This window comes from Thamnophis elegans, chromosome 4, assembly GCF_009769535.1.
Source record: "Thamnophis elegans isolate rThaEle1 chromosome 4, rThaEle1.pri, whole genome shotgun sequence".
In the NCBI taxonomy this organism is placed as follows: domain Eukaryota; kingdom Metazoa; phylum Chordata; class Lepidosauria; order Squamata; family Colubridae; genus Thamnophis; species Thamnophis elegans.
In genome coordinates this window covers 36262662-36289595 of record NC_045544.1, presented here as the reverse complement: position 1 = coordinate 36289595, position 26934 = coordinate 36262662, and the positions used below count along the sequence as shown (strand labels likewise).

The following is a 26934-nucleotide window of genomic DNA, read 5'->3' as shown; positions in this document are numbered from 1 at the left end:
CATGGTTGACCTCCTCTAGGACTGACCAGTTTGATTGCCTTGCAGTCCAAGGAATTCGCAGCACCATAGTTCAAAGGCCTCAATTCTTTGGCGTTCAGCCTTTCTTATGGTCCAACTTACACAGCCATGCATTACAACTGGGAAAACCATAACCTTGACTATCCGTACTTTAGTTGGCAGGGTGATGTCTCTGCTTTTAGTATTCTGTCTAGATTTGCCACAGCTTTCCTCCACAGAAGCAAGCGTCTTTTAATTTCTTGGTTCAACTTTTATTCAAACCCAGGCGCTTCATTCATGCTCCAGTTCTTCAGAGGATTTACACAACCTAGGAGAGAGCAGTTCCTCCTCCTGCCTGAGAAGGATGTGTAGTTCGCTTCCAAAGTAGTAAGTGTCACACAAAATCCTGGGGGTGGGAGAGATATATTGTCTTTCTTGGCCACTACTGTTCGTGGAGACCAGAGTAGTCCCAGCCTAGCAACACTGTTATACACCTGTCACTGTTGATTGCAGCCCAGGAAACAAAGCTGGCTGCTTTGAGGCTTGACGCCGGGAGGAGGGGAGTGGCAGATTCCAGAGTGACATCCATAGAAGACCCTGAGGGATTCCTTTTCTTGCCCCCTGCTCCTCCCCCTCCCACCCACCCCCATCCTTAGCGCGGAAGTATCCATAGCAGGCGGGCGCGCGAAGCGCTTCGTTCCTGCGGGCGAGTCACTTTTTTAAAAGCCTCTTTCCGAGGTTCTGAAAGGGGGCGGAGACCGGAGGCCGACAGAGCCGGAAATGACGTTGTCCGTACGGTGTAAACAGTTTGGTGGGACCCTGGTAACCGTCGGCTCGCGACGGCGGTCTGGAGCGCGAGGCGGGGAGGGTGACTTAACAGTCGCCGCGGTGGCCTCTTCCGTTTTCTTTCTTTGCGTCGAGGAAAGAGGAGCCCTGGAAGCGCAGGCCGGCTGAAGAAAGGAGCTCCCCTCAGGGTCTCTCTTCTCCTTCCGCGCGAGTTCAAAGTGGGTCCCGCGGGGAGCGATGCTCCTGTGAGGGAAGAGCGGGGACCACCTTTCCTCCCCCTCCCCTTCCCCCCTCCCACCTCGCCTCCTCCCCTGCCCCACGTCCCTGCCATCTCTCGACGGGAGAAAGGATACGGACTGCTGGGACTTCCCGGGGGACGGGAGGTGTCTTGCAGGAGGCTGTTTTTAATGCACCCTTAAACGGAAGTTCAGTTTTTTGGGGGGGGGGATTTTTTTCTCTCTCTCCAAATACCGGTCTCCCGCATCACGGTGAAACGGGGGAGGAGAGGCTGTAAGCCCCTTGGGGGGGGTTGTCCCCCCTTTTTCTTTTCTCCTCCGAGCCGAATAAGATACGGAGCAGAAGATGCTAAAATGACCACTTGGGCCTGAAAGAGAAGACAGGGAGGGGACAGTGCTGGTTTTGTGTGTGAGCGCGCGCGCGCGGGCTTCTCCCTAAAGCGGGGAAGGGGATGAGGGGGTATTTTCACCACCCCACTTTCCTTTTGGCACCTTCCCTTTCTTGCCCAAAGCGCTAGTGCCCGGTCTCTGTCCTTCCTCCCTTTACCCACGTTTGCGTTTCATCCTCGTTCCCCTCAACCCCCCCCCCGCCCCTCCGGTGCCTGCCAGCTCCGTTAACGGGGTCTCTTTACTGTGGAAGATGGCGACACCAGGGATGAGCTGGCAGCAGCACTATTACAGCGGCAGTTCTTCGACCAGCACTGGGAAATTCAACACCAGCTCTTCTTCCTCTGTGATGTCCTCCCATTTCGGCATGGAATATAACCAGGATCTTCATCTCAAAATGAGCAAGAAAATAGCTCAGTTAACCAAGGTAGGAGAGAGCCCACCCCCTCACCCCCAATCCTCCTAAGGCTTTTCCTCCTCAGTGTTTCTTTTGCTCACTCATACCATTTCTGTCTGTATGTATTTTGAAACTGCATTTCAAACTCTGCATAGGTTAAAAGAGAATACATATCATTTGATTGAACATCTGAATCTTTCAAAAAAATTAACAGGTTTATTACACGTGATTGTTCTGTTGTCAGTGGATCCTAGTAGTAGGCATATTCTTCTCTGCACTTCTATTTTCTCCCAATTCAGTATATGATGGCCTCGGATTAGGTGGAGATAATGAAAGTTGCAATCTAAAATTTATTCACAATGATAAACTCCACTGAAGGTAGTGAGATTTGACAAAATGTACGAATGGATAGTATGTTTGTATACCTGATAGCCAATGGTGCATAATTGCATTTATTTTTATTGTTGTTTTTATAATGCTTAACAACTATTGATTTGTTTCAGAACTGCTATTCATGCAAATCTTGGCAGTTTTCAAATATTAAAATAAATAGGTTTGCCTTTAGAAAGGAATTACAAAGTTCTCTTGGGGAATGTTTCATAATCATAACCTACTACAGAAAGGCATTCGCCCTGATCATATAGCTTGTCATTTAGAGGTAATTTGGAACAAGTGTCATCAGAGGATTGCAAGCAATATATTTCAGCAATCATATTCCTGGTTATAAATGTAAGATGTATTTTACGTATTTATTTCCTATACACATTGTAGGAGACTGCATATGCTGTATATAGACATGCCTTGACAGTTTGCAAGAATATTTTTCAAGAATATAAATTCTTTTTATAACCCAACCATAGTTTAATAGGCTTGGTAAAGTTAAAATGTATATTAATCAACCTCAACTAATGTACATATCCTTCCCAAACTTCGCGTCTTCAAATGTGTTCAACTACAGCTGCTATAATCAATAGATAATTCAACCATATGGTTAATTCCCAACACATCTGGAGGCACTAGATTCCAGAAAACTGATATTTACAAATATTGCTCACTTTATGACAAGCTCGGTATGTTAATTTCAGCATTGTTTTATGAAGCATGTCTGAATGACTCTGATATTGTGGGGCAGCTCTATTTGAAGAAAGGGTTAATGATAATTTAAATGGTTGAATCTGTTTTATAAATATGATTTTAACTTTTTTTGGTATATAAGAAATGCCCTGTGTTTATTTGAGTGGCAGATGATTGCTGTGAATTTTCTTTCTTGGTTAACTATTGGATTTCATAGAATTTATGTATACTCTTAATGCAAGCATAGCCCCATTCACAATTGTATTTTACATTTTAAAGAGGCAGCTGTCAACCAAATACTGTATAAACTTACACGAAATGTCAAATTCAAAAATAATATGGTTCCAAATGCAACTTCTAGGACTAAGAGTGGATGAAGAATACTTTTAAACCCTACATAAACATTTCTCCAAACAGCTGAGTAGCTCTGGTTTCATATTGAATACTGGATGAGATTATTCTTCCTATATTCAGATGTAATATACTATAGCATCTATATAATATGAACTTCATTTTTTTTTAGCTCTATATAATGTGGAAATTCTTGAGCAACTTTTTAAAATGGTTGTTACAATGCAAAATATATTGAATGTGTGATGAGGAGAAATTGATATGCCATATCATTTTTTAAAACCACTAAGACAGGTAGATCTGAAATTATGATCATAATGGAGCCTGGACATTACTGCTGAAAGTTGTAACAGTCATAAAAGTGATTGGTCATGTGACCAACATGATTTTTTTTTTGCGGCAATTGATAAGCAAATGCCATGATTGAAAGTGCAAATGCCACAGTCATTAAATGATCACCATGCTGTTAAATGAACCTGCTGTTCACTATGGACACAATTTTGCCAAAAAGTAAGTGCCACTTTTAAGCAAAACAGTTATAGAACCCAGTCATGTAAGCACAGGACACTGCAAATGTTTGTAAATGCAATTGTGTTACCATTGTCTGAAGTGCAGCCATGTGATCATTGTGGGGGAATCCAACTGTCAGAACCTCACATCCAAATTGCAAGTTCCTTTTTTCAAGTAGGTCCTAACTTTGAATGATCACTAGGTGGCCTATTGTAAGTCAATGACTACAGGTAGCCCTTGACTTATCGCCATAATTGGGCCCAAAATTTCCATTTCTAAGCAAGATTCGGTATTTTTCAAACTATAAGACGCACCGGAATATAAGACGCACCATGATTTTGAAGAGGTAATTTTTTTAAAAAAAAAAAGGTTTTGCCCTCCCTGGCCCTAGGGAGCATTCTTGAGGCCTCCCAAACTCTCTGCACACTCTTTTTTTTGTGAAAAACGGAGCATGCAGAGAGTTTGAGAAGCCTGTAGAGTGCTCATGGGGAGGCCAAAAAATTGGCTGGGGAGACCAAAACTTGAGCAAAAAAGGCCCGTTTTTCGTGAAAATGGGCCGTTTTTTATAGGGAAAAAAGGGTGTGTGTGCAGAGGGGGTGGGAGGCCCGTAGAGTGCTGCCGGGGGCTAGGGAAAGCAAAAACTGGCCTGTTTTTAAAATGGGCCCATTTTTTTTTTGCAAAAAAACAGACATGCAGAGAGTTTGGAAGGCCTGCAGAATGCTCCTGGGGGCTGGGGAGGGCAAGCCCCCAGGCCCATTTTTCACTCATTTGTGCCCTCCCCAGCCCCAAGGAGCACTTTGCAGGCCTCCCAAACAAACTGGATGCGCATGGTGGGGTTTGGGGAGGCAAAAAATGCTGTATTCAGTGTATAAGACACACCCAGATTTTCATCCTCTTTTTTGGGGGGGGGGGAATGGTATGTGTTACATTCCGAAAAATACAATAGGTGTTACATGAGTTTTGTCCCATTTTATGGCCATTTTTTGTTAAGTGAATCACTGCAGTTAAATAAGTAACATGATTAAATGAATCTGACTTTGCTTGTCAGAAGATCGCAAACGGTCATCATATGACCCCAAGATACTACAATCATCCTAAATATATGATGTTACATGCATCCAACTTTTGATCATGTGACCATGGGGATGCTGCAACAGTTGCAAGTGAAAAAAATAGTCATAAGTCACTTTTTTCAGTGCTGTTGTAACTTTGAACTGTCATTAAATAAATGATTGTAAGTCGAGGACTATCCATTACCTGTAAATTTATGCTTATTAAAATATTCCCTTTAAAAGCATGGTCATACAATAAAATCATTCCAATATTGGAAACTGAGTTTTTTGGCACTTCATATTTATTCCATTTATTCTCCTGAATTTGATGAAGAGTTATAAAGGAGCCTGTGCTATGCTAGCCCTGTGTATACTGTGTCTAGCACCATTAGGCAGCACATATTCTAATTGAATCCTATCTAATTATCTTTACACTATCACCAGATGCTTCAGGGAATAAGTTTAGATACTCATTTGGTTTACTTTATGCTACATTGCCTGAGGTAAGGTTAAGCTGTCTTCTAGGAACGAGAGAACAGAAGAAGCTGCAGGACCTCACTAATGATATTTACCTTTAATCCAGAATCCTTCATAAAATGGTCAGATGACCGGAACTGTGCTGAACAGTACAGATATGTTTGTCTATTTCCACCCTTTGTTGATTTACTTTTTTTTTCTGTTATGCTTTGTTCTCTCTACTATATAACATATTATAGCCAGTTTGGTATAGTAGTTAAGATGTCATGTTAGAAACTAGGAGATTGTGAGTTCTAGTCCTGCCTTAGGCACAAAGCCAGCTGGATGACTTTGGGCTAGTCATTCTAGCTGAGTTCTTGAAAGGGTGCAAAACACTCCCAAAAAGTCTTGCCAACTGCAGAAATTAGTCCAGAAAGTCACGAGGAGTGATAATATGACTCGAAAGCATCCTGCACGACCACCAAAAAAGAGTAACAGTTTCTCAACTGTAAGAAATTTGAGTAACCATTAGATGGCAGCTGTTAATTGAAACTTTCTTATCTCTTTGCTGCCATCTTTTGGTTGTCTGGATTTTTACAGCCCAGGTATGGTATCTACTCTCCTGACTTTTCATGGCATCAGATTTGGAAATAGAATAGCATGTGCAGATATAATACTGACCTGGCTGGTGTCCAGGGAGTCTGCTTATTATTGAAGCAGAATAGTTTGGGCAGGGAGGAAACAAGAAGACAGAACAATCAGATGTCTTTAAGGCAAAATTCCAAGGCTTTCTTTCTTTACTTGGCAGCTATTGGTGCAAATTTTAAAATGTTGTTATAAGGCAACTTATTACCTGCTAGGAAAAAAAGCTAAACATCCCACCTACGTATTAATTGAGGGTGCAGAGAAATAAATAAATTTTGTTTATTCTTTATTCCTTTATTTGAATGATTTATAGAAGATGGCTGCCAATCTCATAGCAATGACTCTGGGAGGCATACAAAAAGTTAAAACCAAAATGATAAATAATAATCTACATAACAAATGCCCAAGTTTGAAAAAGAATGTTCCCAATTTTCAAAGAGAAATAAAAGCCATTTCATGAGAGAAAGTGCCACGTGGCAATAATGAACTTTAAATTTATTAGCCGTCCAACTGTGGGTGGCACACAAAACTAAAAAAGATACATAAAAACTAAAATATTAAATCAATAGGCAGCCCAAAATTAAATGCATAGAAACAAAATCCATAAAGCAAATAGGGGCCATTATTCAAATAACAAAAATCAACTTCAGTACTGAAACCAAAGCCAGTTTTTTAAGCATTTTGGAATCCTAGAAGATATGCCACTAACCTTCTCTCTGAAGGATGCTATTTCAGAGGGAGGAAGCTGCAACATATAAGGCACACTTCCTAGGTCCCACAAAATGGAAATTTTTAGAAGAGCATCTACTCTGCTGGAATGTAGTACTAGGATGGCAAGACAAGCAGAGACAAGTGGTCTCCCATTATCCAGGCCCTAAGCCCTATGCCATATAAGGCTTTATAGGTAATAACCAGCACCTTCAATTGCACTCAAACCCCCACTGGCAACTACCCAGCTCACACATAAATAGTGATAAATCCCCAACCAAGATCCCCTCCCACTTAATTGCTTGCATCTCTTTGAACCATCTGTAGCTTCTGTGTAGTCTTTGAGAGCAACCCTCTATAGAATGCATTGCAATAATCCAACTGTGAAGTGACCAATGCAGGAGTAAATGTCTAAATGACACCATTCCTTTATGAGTACCTATACACTAATATATCTATAACTCCTTGAAGAGATTGTTTTTAATTAGGGAGAGGCAGTTGAGTTCTGATGTCAGATTGGAACCCCACTATCACAGAATTATGAAATATTTATTGGAAGTTAGTGCATTCAGAGGCTTAAAATATCTTAATCTTAGAAAGATATAATGAAAAAATTATTTTAATCTTTAAATGTATTGTTACTATCTATTTTGTTTCATTTTATTTTGTTTATTTTCTTAATATAATTTTTTAACTGGCAAGTGCTTAGGGTTTTATTCCTTTCATTTTATTTGAACCTGCTTTTAGATGTTTTATTTAGTGTTGTAACTACTTTGCTGGTCATTGACCATAAATAAGTAAAGTTTAAAACATAAGAAAAACACCAATAAAATTAGTCAACCAGCAGAATTTGCTTAACCCCGAGATCCAAATGCCTGAGGGAACAGTCAAGTCTTTAGTGCCTTGTGAAAGGCCAGCAGCTACGGTATGTGTATATGTGAAAAAAAGTGTTCTTGTGAGTGGAGAGTGTCTATGTTGTTTGATGAAATACTAACATTACTCATTGCTGTTATAATTATTTTTAGTTGGGGTTAGCACTTTATTTTTTTTTAAATATCACTCAATTTCCTCCTCTTTTCATATCCTCTTTCATAGGAAATTTTAATTGCTATTCTATCCCTTCATTTACAGTAGATTTGAATTTATTCCACCCTCCAGCAATTAAAAGTTGAGAGACAGAAATAGTTCTAAGTGGCTTTAAAATGCAGTTAGAATATTTTCCCGATGTACCTTTATTTGTGATGGAATACTTGGCAGTGATAAAACAATTAAGGAGGAAATATGATATTATTGACTTATGACCACAAATGAGCCCAAAATCTGCATTGATAAGCAAGACAATTGTTAAGTAAATAACATGCTTGTTAAGTGAATCTGGCTTCCCCATTGACTTTGCTTGTCAGAAGGTCACAAAAGGTGATCCCATGACCGTGGAACACTGCAACCATCATCAATACATGATAGTTGCAAAATTTGATCATGTGACCATGGGGAAGCTGCAATGGTCATGTCACTTTTTTCAGTGCTGTTGTAACTTTGAACAGTCATTAAACCAATGGTTGTTATCAAAGACTATCTATATTTGAATACAGATATAGATATTTCAGAAATATATGAAGCCACTCATTTTATTTTGGATTTTATTTTCTTGTGGTATACAAGCAAGCAGAAGCATAAAGGAGTATAAAACAATCAGAGCAATATGTAGCATATTCTACTACAGTTTTATTTGGTAAACTATTAGCAACTTCGATCAAGCCAAATCTAAAAAATGCTAGAGAATTCCCAGAAGTATAGCATTCAGACAAATGAACCATTAATACCTATACAGAGATAAGCCACATTTACACACTGTTCACATCACAGAGGGTGGGGAGGTGATGGCTCAATGGTTAAAGACTTGGTTTGAGACCCATGTGCCTTGCAACATGGTAAGCTCCTGTTATCTGTCCCAGCTCCTGCCCACTTAGCAGTTCGAAAGCATATAAATCAGAGCTGGTATTCAGCAAGTTCTGACCGTTCTGCAGAACCGGTAGCGGAAATTATGAGTAGTTCGGAGAACCGGTAAATACATACCACCTCTGACTAGTCCTGCCCCCATCTATTCTCTGCCTCCCAAGTCCCAGTTGATCAGGAAGAAATGGGGATTTTGCAGCAACCTTCTCCTGAAGTGGGGAGGGAATGGAGATTTTACAGTATCCTTCCCCTGTCATGGGGATGAGCAGTGCCCCCTAGAATTGGACATGACTGGACAGGGGATATCTTTACCTTAACACACTATTCAAAAGAGGTAATAAAAACATCTAGAAAGGAAACAAGAAAACTAGTACACATCTCCTCTAGCAGCTAACATTTAGATAAGCAAAGATCAGCACCAGACAAGCAATCAAGCATCCCCACCAAAAGTGGCAAGGCATATAAATAAGCAACAAAATCCACCATCATTGCAGTGGGTAAGAAAGGAGAAAATCTTTTTGCACAAGAGGACCTCAATATTATAGCTTGATTCTATGACTCACAGACCTTAATTATTTAAATTAATTAGTCTTGTCTGTTTTCCAACCAAACAGCACAATCATAGCCATGTGGTTAGCAACCACTTTGCCTGTCCCAATTAGGGTTATTAAGTGAGGACTACCAGTTTGTTACAACAGGTTTTCATTACATATTTTCATGTGTGGATATTTTGATGCATATCTACAATACGATTCATTTTTCTGATTTAAAAATATAAACCACTATATCAGATATGGGTATTTGGGCACTTAACCCTTTACTCCACTGCTCCTTATTTAATTCTCTCTTTCTCTCATTCACACTCCTTCATAATTTTCTTAATATGAGTTCAAATGTGATGAAGAACTAGAAACATCACTGATGAGAAACTAACAGAGCTAATAAACACCAGTCCTTGCAATGGATGTACCAATTTAACATAACCTTGAGGAATGGGGCAGTGGCCGTTTGAAATGTAAATAAAGTGCAAATGGTCCTCTTGGGTTATATTATTCTCCTGCAGGAAGTACACTAAATGTTCTAGGCAAGTTGTTGTTGTATTCTGTAGGTTAACTTATATCATCTGTTATAGTATTAAATTATCGGAAGCCTTATGAGTTGTAATGAACATGGTAATTGATGCCTCTAAAGACCGAGAAACCAAACATTTTAGGTTGGTATGATTATTGTCAGAGAAGAAATGCAGAAACAGACTTGAGAGCAATCCTTACAAGATTGTGTGGCTACATATTTCAGCTTTTGGGTGCAATTCAAGATAGTGGTTATCACCTTTGAAGCCCTTCAAGATATAGGCCTGTGAGGAACCACATAGTTCCTGTCGTCTCTGCCCAGTAGTACAGTCTAGCAAGATAGATGCTCTTCATGTCCTGTCAATTAAATGACACAGACTGTCATTTTGTGGAATTCCGAATGTCTACCAACATTGTTACAGTTCCTGCCCTATAGAATGACAACCCCCTCCCCCAAAGATCTGTGTGCTCCCCTTCCCCCCACACTTATGTTGTTCAGGGAAACTCTTCAAAACCTTGTTCTCCCAGATGTTGGAGACAAGGTGATTGTAGAGTCCCTTTTTGTTCCTTTGCCTGTTTGGTTTGCTTTTGGATACTCTGCTCTTCCAGTCTGTTGTATCTTTTATATGCTTTTTGGTATATATTGGTTCTTAGTTGCAGGCCTTTCAGAGTCATTTGGGAATCAGATGGCCAGATAAAAAGATGAATATATATAATGTTCAATTGTCAGTTTTCTGCTTAGGTGCTTCATAGGATTTGCATCTTAGAGAAATCTCAGTCTTGACTTCTGGCCAGTCTCTGTCCCAGACCTGATCTATGGAGAATGTTTTTTTTTGTTTGTTTGTTTATTTGCTTTCTGGTTCAGGTACACACATAGGTTAAATGTGCTTCCTCAATTTATGTGTAATTTAGCAGCTGTAGTACACATACTTAGGAAACATTATAACATACTTAATGTATTGCATTTTAAAATAATTATTTTTTTCTGCCCATTAGATAGTAATTAGAAAATAGCCATTAATCTTGTATATTATATTTTTATGTTATTCTGAACTGCACCACAGTTTCTCATTGTATTATTTTGAAATAATTTATAAGAAAATATCTTTTTATATATTCATTATATGCAGGTAATATATGCTTTGAACACAAAAAATGATGAACATGAAGCTGCTATGCAAGCTCTCAAGGATGCTCACGAAGAAGAAATTCAACAAATTCTTGCAGAAACCAGAGAAAAGATTTTGCAATATAAGAGTAAAGTTTCTGAAGAAATGGATCTAAAAAGAAAAATCCAGGTTTTAGAAGAATCATTAGAAGATCACAAAAAGATGAAGCATCAAGCCGTAACTGAATTTGAGGCTTATAAGGATAGAGTTGAGGATATGCAACTCTGTGCAGAAGCTCAGCATGTCCAACGGGTTGTAACTATGTCACGTGAAGTGGAAGAAATTAGAAAGAAATTTGAGGAAAGATTACGAAGTTTTATACAGCTGCAGTTACAGTTTGAGAAGGATAAACATTCAGCTCTTGAAGATCTGAAAGCTGCACATAGACTTGAGGTCCAAGACCTTATGAAGATACATCAAAATCAAAATGTTACTTTAAGCAAAGGTCAGGAAAAAATGGAAGAATTGCACAGGCAGGATGTGGAACAGTTGAATGTTAAAATAGAAGAGCTAAGAATAGAAAGAAAAAAGCTTATTGAGGACTATGAAGGTAAACTCAGCAAAGCTCAATCTTTCTATGAACATGAACTGGATACTATGAAAAGATCACAATTGTTTACAGCTGAAAGCTTGAAATCTTGCAAAGAAAAGGAAGTGGAGCTAAGAAAGGAATTTCAGAGTCAAGAATCAGTTATACGAAAAAATCTGGGGAAGCTTAAAACTGAGTTGCAAATGGCTCAGGATGAAGCAGGGGCTCTTCGAGAAAAATGCCAGAAGCTTCAAGTGGCTCTAAGTACCTCAGAAAACAGTGCACAGGTGAGATAATTATTGTTATGCTGTTTCTTTAACAATAAATAAATACAGTTGTTAGATTGATGTTGACAAACTTTCATGTTGCTCAGCTGGGTGTAAAATCAGATTAGTTTACCTGCAATAGATTGACAAACAAGTAATTTCTTCCATTTTATTTAAAGCTGTGACAAAGTTTGCTTTTCTATATGAAACTGCAGTAGCTTTTCTTCTAATAAGGAAGGCCAAAGGCAACTGAAATAGTTAGTGTTCTGTTAAAATTAATGGTTTAGATTTTTAGAGCTCATTGCGGAAGCAATTTTGGTTCTAATATCCTTTCCCTTCCCTGCAGGAGCCACTAAACATTCTATTCTGTTTTATAACATCTACCGAGCTAAAGGAGTGGCTTAAGAGGCCGCAGTAGAAGAAAGCAAGTAGGGAAAGTCTTGTTTCTCTAATCTGAGCGAAAGAGTAGATTTTCCCTCATTATATCTGGAACTTTTATGTAATTATTGTTGTTGATTGCATGTACATTCTACCTTTTTCCTTATATATGCAAGTCTTCTTACTTGGCCATCTTCTCTGATGGAATTTGAAATGTTAGTGTATGTATATGCCCACATACACATGTGCACAGATCAAAATATTTTTACTTGTTTAAAAATTAAGGTTTTATTGTCCTACCTTTTCCTAATTTTTCTTGGAATAAATATTTTTATAGAAATAATTGAAGAATGGAACTGAAATACAATGCTGTAAATGTCACTTGATTAAAAATGCTTACCAAATAAAAATACTAAATACTGAATTGGATAAAAGTTACAATATGGATGTATTGTGTTTATGGGATGGCTGAGACTTTTCTAAAGGTGTAAAGTTTATCTGACAATTGGAAGAAGGCTGTTTATAGTTTACTAATACAAAAGAAAACAGCAAGAACAAATGAAAAACCATAATGGGGTTATTTCATTAAGGCTGACTGGAATCATGCTTGGAAAAATTATGATTGAAAGTTACAGTATGTGACAATGAGTCAAAGCTGTGAAGTACACTGTGTAGGATATGTAGAGCAATGTAATGTGTAGGCAATGTGTGTAGACTGGATTTTTTCTCTTTAGAAAGATACTAAGAAATGCATGAATATGAAAGTTTATGTTCATTTGTTGATATAGAGAAGGCATATGATGCAGTGAATAGGCTTGAATTGTGGAAATTTTTCATGAATACAGAATCAACCATTGATTGCTGAATGTACTAAAATATTAGGCATAAAAATAATACTTTGCAAACTGTTCAGTACTAGCCAACAAAGTAAGGCAAGTATGTGTAGTGCCTTTTGTTTATTTAATGGATTTGTGGATAAATATATCATGAATGTTTGTGGTGAGATTTGTTATCTGGTGCCAATTGGTGCTGAATTTTTTTGGGTAGATTCTTGCATATAGTCTTGAGCAATAAAGGCTGAACTGCAATTTAATTCATGGTTCTGATTTTTGTGTCATATAGTCAGTAAGTAAATCTAGCTCCTGCAATTGACTTTGCTTGTTGGAAACAGTCTGGGAAGGTTGCAAATTGTGATCACATGACAGCAAGACCTGTAACTATCCAGGTCTTAAACTGGCGGCAGTGGGCTGGATGCGTCACGTGCAGGCCATGTCCACGCCAGCTGCGGAAATGAGGAAAATATCATGAAACTTCATGTGACAGTGACGTGATACCACAAGTTTGACACCTGTGTATTAGATGTTTGCCAAGCGCCTGAATTGTGACCACGTGACCATAGGGGAAGTGCAATGGTCATAACTTCTAGAACAGGTTGTAGGTTACTTGTTCCAAGACCACTTTATTTTTTTTAGCTATCGTTAAACGAATGGTTGTAGTCAAGTACTGCCTGTATAGTTTATTTTAAAATAAGGAGGAGTTCTGAAAGCGTAGTGGTCAAAATGCAGTATTGCAGACAAACTCTTCCCACAACCTGGAGTTTGAACCTGACCAGGGCTCAAGCCTTCTGTCCTTTGAGGTTGGTAAAATGAGGATTCAGATTGTTGGAGGCTATATGTTGATTTTGTAAACCACCTAGAGTGTGTGTGGAGAGCACTATGAGGTAGTATAGAAGTCTCAGTACTATTGATACTTGTCTAGATATTTCATTTGCTTTTCTTTCTACAAAATTGAGCAGTTTTAAGTATTTTGTACTTACAAATTTGAGAAAGATTATTGTGCTAAATGTTATTTTTTTGCCCAATGGTATTTTCACTCTCATCTTCTTGCATTTTAAGCACTTATCAGTTTTCCCTTGTTGTCATCTAACACAGCCTGAAGAAATAATTAAAACATTATGTAATTCTGATTTGTAATCAGTAACAAATGTATTAATTGGTTTCAATCTTGCTTCTAAACTGCATTTTAAATTGTCATGGGTTTTTATTTTTATTTTTAATGGAATATTTATACCTAATTCACATTTTTTCAAATTTTATATTAGCTTTTCCTAGGGCAAAATACTAACATATCTACAGTATTATTGGAAAATTTAGTATAACTTGCCAAAATATCCTTAGCATTTTTTCAGTATATAATGATATACTTATATCATTAGTAACTATATTTTGTGAAGCCTTTTTGACACTTCACAAAGACAAATTCTCTTTTAAGGAATTCTCTTTTAATGAACCTATTTGATTTATCCTACAGTTTTTGGAATTTTGTGATTATCTAATCTCTTTATAATTTAATCTTTCAGTGTATTTCTTTTATAATATTATTGTAAAAGTGTAATATTTTATAATATTGCAATTACAAAGTATAATCCAGTTTTTTTTATTTTCAGTAGAAGAATAAAATTGCTGTATGTTCAGTAATTTATCCTCCCTTTGTATCTATCTGCTTTACTTTGGATGGGATTATTTTGCACCTGAGATTGCAACAGGGCTACACATAAAGGTGGAAAACCATTGAAAACCTTTTTCCTTCTTTTGCATATGAAATTAGTTTGCAACTGGAAGAACATTGATCAGATTCCACACAATATCTTTTTTTTAATGGCCTTTGTAGGGGTTTTTATTATTACAACTCAGCCAAGATTTGAAGAAAATATTCCTCTAAAAGGCAATATCAGAAAAATGAAATAAACCCAGGGTTTTTTTCTATTTTCCTGTTTTCTTAGGCTCTTCAAAAACAACTAGATGATGTCAAAGAGGAGGAAATGTCATTGTTAAGCAAACATAAAGAGGTTGAAATTGAGTTAGCAGCTACAAGAGAACGCTTACAACAACAAGCCACAGACCTAGTGCTAAAAGCTAGTATGTGTGTATGTTTCTATTACTTTGTATATAACCCATTTTATGTTATTATTGCTAGAATGTTTGCTCCTAGGTAATATTTGATGTATAAGAAAAATGTTAACTTTTTCATACAAAAGTATCTTCATTTTTTATTTTTATTAAAAAATAATTTTTTGTCTGTTTCCATTGTTTAGGAAAAATATCGGATCCAGCACAATCTAACAGGGTTTGTTATTTTAGTGAGGCTTACAACTAGCAAATATGCAGACGATTGCAGTCTTATGACCTAAGACTTACTTAGCCAATATCCTCCTTATAGAAATGTTGGCAATATTAATCTATAATTCCAATATAATTGGAAAAACACTAATTTGGGGGAGCAGGGTTTGCAAGTGAAATCTAAGCACATTATTATATGGAATTATAAGCACATGGAATTATTTTTCATGTTTTTCTGGAAATACATTACAGTTTGAATTTTACAAGATAAAATATATTAAGAACTCAGAACTTATAATTTACCATATTTTTCGGAGTATAAGACGCACCCTTTTCCCCAAAAAAGAGGCTGAAAATCTGGGTGCGTCTTACACACTGAATCCAGCATTTTTTGCCTTCCTGAAGCCCCGCCCCTTCACCAAAATGGCCATGCATACCCTTATGGAGGCTTTCAGAGACCACCTGGGGGCTGGGGAGGGCAGAAATGAGCAAAATATGGGCCATTTTTTGCCCCCCCAGCCCCCAGCAGCATTCTATAAGCTTCCATAAGGCTATGCATGCAATTTTTTTTTCAAAAAACACACCAGTTTTTATGCTCGTTTCCAACCCCCCCACCCCCCTCCCACAGGAGCACTCTGCAAGCCCCCTCCCAAGGCTATTTATGCCTTTTATTTGAAAAAAAGGACCGTTTTGGGGAGGTTTGCAAAGTGCAAAAACTTTATTTTTCCTTTTGGAAAGCTCTTTAACTGATTAATGAGAATTACTTGGATCAAATGCTGTGCCAGCAGGAACAAAGTTAGGTGCTGCAGATTGTCAGCAATTTCCTTCTCCGGCACATGGATAAGTACACCTTGAAACATCTACCTACCTACCTACCTACCCTCTCTCCCTACCTATCTACTGTATATATATATCTCTCTCTCTCTTTCATTTTTCTCTCTCTATCTCTACCTACCTACCTCCTACTCTCCCTCTCCCTACCTACCTACTGTATTTCTCTCTCTCCCCCTCTCCCTCTATCTACCTACCTACCCCCTCTCTCTCCCTACCTATCTACTGTATCTCTCTCTCTCTATTTCTCTCTCTCTATCCCTCTACCTACCTACCTACCTACCTGCTCTCTCTCCCTACCTACCTACTGTATTTCTCTCTCTCTTCCTCTACCTACCTGCCTACTCTCTCTCTTTCTATTTCTCTCTCTATCCCTCTGCCTACCTACACTCTCTCCTTATCTACCTGTTCTGACCCCCTCCTCCGTCCAGTAACGAATGCCGAGACAAGTTTAAATGGAATGTCCTTTAATAACAAGACACCAAAACCTCGGTGGCTGAAAGCCAAGCAAAACAAACAGATAAGGACCTTGGCAGCAACTCAGACAAACTCAGGCAGCAATAAACACAGATAAGTCTTGGCAGCAATCCAGCTTGCCAAGCTCCCAGTACTGTCCTCCAACATTCAATCCTGCATTGACTTCTGCAAAGAGGGCCCTGTGCACAAGTAGCTTTTTATAGTCTGGAGAGGAGCCTAATGACCACCAGCTGAGTACAATCACCTCCTGTAATTGCGTAATTGTTCCTGACGCCTAGTAGCTCTTCTCACTGCTGGCCTCCGCTTCACTCTCCCTTGTCTCCTCCCCACTGGTCCAAGGCTCAGGTGCCTCCTAGTGGCCAACCAGCCTCTCTTCGCCCTGCTTGGAGTCGGAACCCTGTCCAGGGTCCTCCACATCCTCCAGAGCCGACTCAGGGCCCCTCGCTGGGCCACAACATTTACCTACTATCTCTCTCTCCCTCTCTCTCTCTCTCTCTCTCTCTCTCTCTCTCCCTCTCTCTCCCTCTCTCTCTCCCTCCCTCCCTCCCTTTCGCTCTACCTACCTACCTACCTGCCTGCCTGCCTACTTTTTAAAAAAAATTGCCTCTTCAAAACCTTGGTGCGTCTTATACTCCAAAAAATATGGTAGTTAATTTATATATAACATGCAAAAATGAATATTTAAAGAGTCCAAAATATCCACATTGAAATAATTATGACAGTATTTATCATCTGACTATTACAATGGCCTAGTTCTGTTTTTTAAACTGGTTGGATTTTGGATATCTGTTATTTTGTACATGATATACCATGTTTCATTCTAATTAACTATTCCACATGTATCTTTTTATGTGAAAGACTATAAGGTTCATTGTAAATTTTGCTGTAGTCACACGTTGTAATGTTTTGTTCGTTATTACCTCTGCGCATCATTCAGCTAATATTTGTTGACGTTGGATACTGTTCCAGCTAACAAAGCTAGATCTGGTGGATTGTGGATATTATTAATATGTGAAGGACCACAAGTTTTCAACCTTTGTCTTAAGTGATTGAGTAAAGGATCCTTTACTTTTATCTTTAATATAGTAAATTGGCAGTTTTTCTATTTCCGTGATGGTGAACCTATGGCACGTATGCCAGGTTTCAGAGGGAGAAAAACAGCCCAAAAGGCAACTCGGAAGTCCATTCCTGAACTTCCGGTTTATGTGTTGGGCCATTTTTGCCCTCCCCAGGCTCTTAGAAAGTCTCTGAAGCATGGGGAGAGTAAAAAACGGACCTACTGGGCCCACCAGAAGTCAAAAAATGGGTCATTTCTGGCCTCCAAGGGGCAGGGGAGGCTGTTTTTTGGGTTCCACCACAAATGCGCGTATGACAAAAGCGTGTGTGATTAAAGCGCGCCTTCAAAACCGTGGAGACGAATGAGCGCTGAAGCGCGCTGACAACAGCGCGCCGACAGAAGCATGCTGTAACATAACCCTAAAAATAACCCTAACCCTAAACCTAACCCTAAACCTTACCTTAACTTAAATCGCGCTTCTGTCAGCGCGCTGTTGTCGGTGCGCTGTTGTTGGCGCGCTGTTGTCGGCGCGCTTTTGACATCGCGGTTTTAGCGCCGCGGTTTTGTCGGCACGCTTTTGATGTTTGCGGTTAAGTCGTGCCACGGTTTTTTGCTCTCTCCAGGCTCCTAGAAAGCCTGTGGAGTCTGGGGAGGGTGAAAAACAAACTAAAGGGCCCACTGGAAGTCGGAAAACGGGCCATTTCTGGCCTCTAGAGGGCCTCCAGGGGGGGATGGGGAGGCCATTTTCACCCTCCCCAGACTCCAAGAAAGCTGTGTGTGGGGCAGCAGCGGGGGAGGGCATTAAATTGTGGAGGGCGCACACGGGTGCTTTTGGCACCCGAAAAAGGTTCGCCATCCCTGCTCTATTTTATTTGTTTTGACTGTATTCCACCTCCGTTGAAGAAACAGATGATTCATAATGTCTGCAAAATGTCCATAGATCTGTCTTTCAGTATCTCACCACTGTTTCCTAGGATCTACTGCTTAAGATAACTGCCTCATTACACTTAAATTCTGAAAGAATTTAGAGTCATTTTGACATCTTTTTTCTAAAAATGAAACTAAAATTCTTGGTGCCTTAATTTGTTTCTAATTATCTTATAGGCATAGACATTGATTTCTTTTTTTAAAATGTGATATATAACAAACCAGAAAAGGATGTCTTTTTGATAGCACCTTGGTTTTTTTTAAGCAGAATTTGTTTTGCATTGTATGGGAAGCCTAATAAATAAGCAGTATGTTATAAAGATAAGCATTTCAGTCTCCTATACAGCTAACACAATTTTGTTTAGCGAGTAACAGCAATATATATATAGTATATAGAGAAAATGTATATAGAGAAATATAGTATATTTCAACTTTAAATCATGAAAGGTTTATGTGATAACATCATAAAAGTGCTTCCTAGAGGTGGGGGGTGGCAGGTGAACTGAAATATTTTTATTTCTACACACCTGATTGTAATTTTGGTTTAGATAAGATGGCATTGTACCTAGAATGAATTCTTATTAAAAGCATCTGTTTTTATGAGAAGCTTTTTTCACTACTTCTTTTATGAAACAAGTAGCATCACAATAGGAGATCGTGAAAATATGTACAGGAAGGAGCAAAGTCACCTTACTTCAGATTTTAGCTTGCTTCTGTTGTACTTCTGGTCAATGAGCCAAGTCTAACATTGCATGATATTGTAGTGGGGCATTCCAAAATATTTTCTGTTTCAAATATGTCCCAAAATGAATGGGATTAAGCCAAAATCTATATAACCATTGTTCACTGAATAAAATAATGCCTGGATTCATACAATACCTGGAACTTTCATCTGCGTTTACAAATTTCAGTGCCTATACTCTTACAACCCAGTAAGTCAAAATCAGCCATATTATAGCTTGATACATTATGTGAACCAGGCCAGTACGAGAAGCCATTCAAGTATAAATATTAATATTCCAGAAATACTTAATATTTCATTTTTACAGGTCATGTTGGAATGCTTCAAGCTACTCAAATGACCCAGGAAGTTACAATATCTGATTTGGAATCAGAAAAATCTAGATTAAAGGAGAAATTGTCTCAATTGGAAGAGGAAAGAAATGTGTTACACAGTAAAACACAAAGTCTGGATGAAAGACAAAGGCAGCAACTTCTTACATTGGAGAAGGTAAAATATTCATGGGTGGGTTACAAATGAAAACTGAAATTATGTAAATATGTAAACTATTTGTTCTCTTTTTTTGAATGGCCTCCATGTTTTTTTTAAAACTTTAATATTCAAAAGTGTCACCACTTGCATAAAAGCTGCATACCTTGAAAGGACACAATTTTGATCTTGGTCCATAAGAACAATAGTAGTATCTTTAAGACTGCTTGTACAACTTATTATACAATTAATGCTATTTCATTATTGTAAGCATTAGTTGTACAAGGTGTTAATTAGCAGTTTCTTAATCTTAATATCTGGTATAACATACAATTGCTATTGCATAGCTGATTAAACTACAAGCTGTTAGAAATATTTTGGGAGTTACAGTTAATGAGGACAAGAATTCTAGATATACCAATAATCACCACCTTCCACTAGAGGTGGAATTATTGAGAAATAAGATTTCATTAGTATGTGGAAAAGGCAGGGGAATAGTCCAAATTTATAATAGAGAATACAAAAGGCCTGCATCCTGATTTAAGCTGAGGGCATTTAGCTGCTTAAATGTGTAATAAAGATTCATATCTAGATCTGCTATATTAAGTAAGCTTCTATGTGAAAGTTGAAGGAAAGAATCTGAAGACTTGATTGCCTTATCATTCCAACATCATTAATATACAAATGATATATATGATATAGATTAGATATTGCACGCATAGGAAAAAAACCACAATGACAACTTAATATAACGAACTCAAGACTATATAGTTTTCAAAATACATTTATCTGATTTTGATTCTGTTGTATTGTTTAAATTAAAGAGAGTAAATGAAGCAAGGGAAACACAACGAGAATATTATGAAAAGGAGATAATGAAATTGCAAGTCAAACTAGAAGGAGAGACTACGCAGATAAAAGAAGCTCATTCCAAGGCTTTGGAGGAGTTGGCATGGAAACATAATACTGCTCTTGAAGCAGCACATAACAATGCTAATAAGGAAAAAAAGAAATTGCAAATGGTAAGAGAAATATATATGATTGTTCCTGTTTTACTTTAATAACATATGTTGAGTTGTGTTTAATTGTAATAGCAGATTTTAAGTTGTTCCACATATTTTGCAGCAAGAAACTTTCTAGCTTCACAGATTATTTTAGTCAGATAGAATAGACCAGTGATGGCAACTATTTTTCTGCTCGGGTGCCAAAAGGGTGCACGCACTCCTAATAGCGCCCACATGTGTACCCACACTCACAATGCAATGCCATCCCCCCTGGCACATGCATGCACAACCTCCCTGCACCCACCCCCCCCGCGCATGTACGCAGGGCTCACTGAAGCCTCTGGACTTCCAGTAGGCCCGTTGGGTCTTTTTTCGTCCTCCCCAGGCTTCAAGAAAGCCTCCTGAAGCCTGGGGAGGGCAACAAACGGCCCAACAGGCGTACCAGAAGCTCGTAAATGAGTTCTGGTAGGCCAGTTATGCCCATTTTTCACCATCCACAGACTCCAAAGGCTTTCCTGAAACCTGAAGAGGACAAAAATTGCCTCCCCCTGCCCTCCGGAAGGCAGAAAATCAGCTGGCCAGTGCACGCATGCGTGCCCTCAGATATGGCTCTGTGTGCCTCCTAGGTTCGCCATCATGGGAATAGACTGTTAATATCAATTAAATAACCCAGACAACTCTTTTTTATTGCTGATATTTAAAAAGATTAATTACATTTTTACACCGCTCCTATAAATGGATGATTATGGATGACTGGAGTTTCATGTAAGACTATGGATTGGGATTGTTTATAAATTCCAGAAGGACTTCAGATTGGTAGTAAGTAATTAGATTCTTGGTCATTAGTTTTGTCATTTGGTCTGCACATCAAATTTAAAAGTAAAACAAAATAGGCAAAATTACAGTTTATTATATTTATTCAAGGGAACGCCATGGCTCAATGGCTAAGACGCTGAGCTTCTCAATCAGAAAGGTCAGCAGTTTGGTGGTTCGAATCCCAAGTGCCGTGTAACGGAGCGAGCTCCCGTTACTTGTCCCAGCTTCTGCCAACCTAGCAGTTCAAAAGCATGTAAAAATGCAAGTAGAAAAATAGGGACCACTTTGGTAGGAAGATAACAGTGTTCCATGCGCCTTCGGTGTTTAGTCATACCGGCCATATGACCACGGAGATGTCTTCAGACAGGAGTTGGAAACAACTAGCACATATGTGCGAGGGGAACCTTTACCTTTACCTATATTTATTCAATAATATATTATTTAGATATATTAATCAGATACAATAAAAATGTAGCACTGAAAAAATTAAAATACGTCAAACAATTTAAAAGTTAACATTAAAAGCAATCAGTCTAAAATAAACCAGATTTTATGATTAAATCGATTGGATTGAGAGTATAGCATCATAGACAAGAAATTTTAGGGCTCAGGAATTACTATAGAAAGGTCCTATCCCTTGCATCCATCTTCTCTCTCTAGCTAGACCATTTGTTTCAACAGAAAAAATGTCATGCAGACCAAAATCCCCATTAACGTATATCCTAGGTTTACTTCTTTTATGACTAATCCTAATATTGTAGTCATATTGTAGAATAATCTAGAAGAAATCGGGTCAAATCATCCAAGTTACTGATGGTTATTTTGAATTTCCTTCTATAAAACTTATTTGCTTTCCTTTCTTTAGGAAGGATACTCATTTCCTTTGGCAAAGATAAACTACTTTTATTTCTGAAATATTTCCTTTTCTGTCTTCTATACTTTTGTAAAATTGCTGCAGAAGTTGTCCCAATTTTAGTTACATAAAGAAAACAAGGCATCAAAAAAATCTATCACCATGAAAATGGTTCTACTTCTAAACATATTAACTGCCATTTATTCCGGCTCTCTGTTTCATGTTTATTATCCAAAGAGAAAATAGGTAGCTCATTAATTTAATGCTTAATTCACAACTAAGGATAGGGAAGAAACTTTGATGAGGGGTTTTGTAAAAAAAAATTGGAAATCTAAATAAGCTATCTACTAGATACCTATCTACTACCTACATAGTACTTCACATGAAAACACTATAAAGTATAGAGATTTGGCAGCTTCTTTTATTAAGCTGCAGTTACAATTGCCCTGATTGCCCAACTCCATCTACCTGTAGAATTAGGTCTAATGTGCCAGCTGTGAAATTGCTGAACTGAATGAACATGGCAGTAGTTACCCATATTTTTTATAAAACTTGATTTTTTTAATTATTTAAATTATTTATAAGGTCACGCTTCTTGTGTATCATAACCCTGGACAACTCATGGAAAGAGCAATGAAAGCATAAAGAGGTAATGAAACCAGCACCAAAATTCCTGGTAGCCCATAAAAAAGCCCTTTTCCATGCAAGTAACCTTTGACTGATGACCTTATTCACTTAATAATAGTTCAAAGTTATGGTGGCCTCAGAAAAAAGTGACCTATGATCCATACTTGTATTAATGACTGTCATATCCTCCATGATCACATGATTTCAGCTGGGATGCTTGGCAACCGGCTCAAATTTACAACCAGTTGTAGTGTCCTGTGGTCATGTTATAGTGATTTGTGATTTTTGGGGCAATTTCCAACAAAAAAACCCTGGTTTTGCTTAACTGTCATCAAAATTGTCATGAAAGTGGGTCTGACTTGACTTATGACTGAAGTGACTTATTAAGAAAGTTTAGTTCCAATTGTTATCATAAATCAAGGACTACCTGTATAGCAATATTTAGATTGACCATACTCTACCATCACCCTTGAGGGAAGAGTCAGCTTTTCAAGGCTTTCTAGAAGGAGAGAAGGCTAGGGATCTGTTAGAGTTCATCAGAGAGGATGTTCCACATGGCAGGAGGTTCTACAGAGATGTTATGCTTTCTAGTCCACCAAATGACAAAACTTAGGGGAAATGATATGGCGCTCACCTACCCTATTTGATTTGGTAGAAAAGGCAGGCACCGCCAGGGAGAGAGATAGTCCTGCAAATAGCCTGGTCTTGTGCCATTCAGAGCCTGAAAGGGGATAACCAATACTATGAATTGCATCCAGAAAGAAACTAGAAACACCTTATGCAACAGAGGTATAATGTAGACTTGATTGATGAATTATCTTTCTCAATAAAAATCTTTCTACGCTTTAAGGTTATCTAGAGAGGACTGCCTTAGATCCATTTGCTCTCTGAAACCAATTTCTGAATTATATGGGAGACTGATTAGGAAAACAGAATATAAATCGTTAAGCAATATTTTTGAAGAATATAATCAATAAACAGTAGAAGACTTAACATTTTTCTGCCTTGTTTTTTTTTTTAAAGGAGCTGGAGCAGCAATTTGAGAAAGAGAAACAACGTTTTGAAGATGAGAAGAATCAGCTTCGACAGCAGTTGGAAAGCCTAAAGGAAGAACTGACAACCAAATTGACTTCCTCCAATCACGAGGTAAGAATCAACATAATCATATTACCTAAATGCTGTGTGCATTCAACTAAGTTTAATTAATGTTTTTTTCTTAATTGGTATTTTAGACTTCTGTTCTGCTTCTTTTTGGCTATGTAGATATACATATACACATACACACACACACACATATGTGTTTGTGTGTGTGTGTGTTTTCGTAGATTTTCACGGGTGTATGTATGCTGTTCTTGTTGTATTCAGGTCTTTTCCCAGATTGAGATTGAGATTGTCTTGGCAACATTTCGGCAAGGTCTCACTTGCCATCTTCAGGCTGGGTTATACGCCAATATATAAACCCAGCTGTGTGGTAGTATCAGGATTGGTGGATTGGTGCTGATTGGTGCTGGCTGTGTGTCCGTTGTTGTTTTGTGTTGTAACGGTGTGGATGGTGGGTGGGTTCATTTGTTGACTAGGGCTGAATAAACGTGATGATACCTCCCACCTACCAGACATCTGGAAACCAGCCCTAGTCAACAAACGAGCCCCACCCACCATCCACACCATTACAACACAAAACAACAACAGACACACAGCCAGCACCAATCAGCACCAATTTACCAACCACACAGCCTATCAATCCACTTACTGAAACAAAGCCAGCACTCCACACACCCCCCCACCAAGATTTATAGAAAGACGGCAACTCAAACCACGCTTTAAGCCGAAAACACCAACCTGAAGATGACGAGTGAGACCTCATTGAAACATTGCCAAGACAATCTCATTCTTACACCGGAAAAGACTCAAATACAACAAGACCAGCATACCATACCCGTGAAAATCTACAAATATATATATATATATATAGATATATATATATATATATATATATATATATATATATATATATATATTATTTTAGTGCTAGAATTTTATATCACTAACAAAACTGATAGGATACTCATTCAGTGCTATTTTATATATGGAATTCAATATTACAAGTGATAATATTAATCACATTTTATTTCTGTCATATACATATATGCACATGTGTATAGATTACAGATGAATTTCTGCTGTCAAATGTGGTTAATATTATACACTTTCTGGCTATGCACTATTATTGTTGGATTTACTTTGTGGGGATTATTCCCTCCCTTATTTCTTCCCTCAGACTTTGATATAACTTTTCACTAGTATTTTCTATCAGAGCATACTGTATGATGCTGGTAATAAATATGTTATTTATTACCAGCATCATATAACACATACATAATGTGTATGCATTTAGTTTTTCTAAATGGATAAAGAAAACAACTGAATGTTAGAGATATATTATGTCTTCATTTGTTTTACGTGTTTTAAGAACAATTTTTTAATTAATTTGGGGTTCAGTATATTAAAATGATATATTAAGTGAAGACCAAAAATGTAAAATAAGTTCTGAGAATCTAAATATACGTTCATCAAATCTGATTTCTTTTTTTAATAAACAATCATTATTTTCTTTCTGTATTATAGGTGGAGCATCTACAGGATGTCTTAAAAAAAAGTGAGCAGGGCCTTAGTACTGCAGAAGGGCACATTTCTAGCCTCCAAGAAACCCAAGAAATATTGCAAAAGGAATTAGAACTAACCCAGGCAAAACTAAGAGAAACCACTGACTCCTTGTATAATGTTGAGGTAAATGCAGAATTCTATCATATGTATTCACTCCATTAGGCAAGCTCAGGTGGTCATATAACCTTCCATGCCATATATGGAGTAATATATTTTATTTTATTTCTTGAATATGATAATGGTTTTCAGCCTAATTAGAAGGGTGTTAGACAAAATATGATATTTCTATTAAATAATGCTTGCTAATACAGTTGTTTGCAACCTAGGGGTTTACAATAGATCTACCTTAGCAGTAGTTGGCAGGAGCAAATGAAAGTGTTGCTTTCATGTTCTGCTAATGGTTTTGCTAAGATGTTGGTCAAACTAGGCTTTATTTAGCAAGTATTGTATCTTTCATATATAGGTCAGATAGTGGTTAAGCTGTGGGTAAAGGTCTGTCTTATATACATATCAATATTTTGCAAAACTGTTCTTACAGTTATAGACAGGATTCTGTGATCTCCCTTCTAATATATACATAAAGCCGATGGGTGAGCTCACCCATGACCATGGGGTGGGATATCATCAGTACGCTGATTATACCCAACTATATATCTCTGCCCTTGGCAAATTAAGTGAGGTGGTGAATATCTTAGTGTCCAGAGCTTGTGAAGGACTGAGTGGAACATGGTAGACTTCAACTGAACATCAACAAGACTTAATAGTTTTAGAGTCTTACTTTTTCTAGGACTACGCCATTTTGGCATTTGGGATGGGATGCCATCTACGATGACACCAGGCCTGGGAATCTTTGGGAACTGGAGACATTCTTAGATGATTGATATTCTTCCTTTTTCTGCGATTTGTATATTTATTTTTCCTCTATAATGGTCTCATTGTAACAATTACATTTTATCATTCACCATGATTTATTTTATTTTATTTATATTCTGTGTTATTTAATTGCTGTATGCTACCTAGATTTGCTTTGTTTGAAATGGGCAGTCACATTAAACATTTCCATGTTAATGAAAAAATACTAATAATTCTGCATTTTGAAATGCATTAATGTTATTTCTTAGCATAATATTGTTATAGATTTTTATTTTATTTTAAGGGGGAATTAAATCAGGAGAGACAGCATCATGAAGCAATGATTGTAACCATGAGGGAAGAGGAAAAATTAAAACTCGATAGAATGGCTCGTGACCTGGAAATAAAATGGACAGAAAATCTTCGGCAAGTATTGTTTCCATTTATTTTCTCTTTTAAAGAAATGTGAATCTTAATAAAAAGGAGCCAATTCAGTGCAGTAGTTAAGGCATCTGGCTAAATACCAGGAG

At 37.8% G+C, this 26934-nt stretch overlaps 1 protein-coding gene across 1 annotated transcript in view; it reads left to right on the top strand.

The window, feature by feature from the left end:
• Positions 1–800: 800 nt before the first annotated feature.
• The window catches only part of FAM184A (family with sequence similarity 184 member A), a 51346-nt gene continuing 25212 nt past the window's right edge, over positions 801–26934 (top strand). Inside the window, 8 exon segments of the mRNA XM_032215082.1 lie at positions 801–1833; positions 10756–11610; positions 14750–14885; positions 19428–19609; positions 20413–20610; positions 23912–24034; positions 25514–25675; positions 26709–26830. Of these exon segments, the coding sequence (XP_032070973.1) occupies positions 1660–1833; positions 10756–11610; positions 14750–14885; positions 19428–19609; positions 20413–20610; positions 23912–24034; positions 25514–25675; positions 26709–26830 (1952 nt within the window). The 5' untranslated portion in view covers positions 801–1659.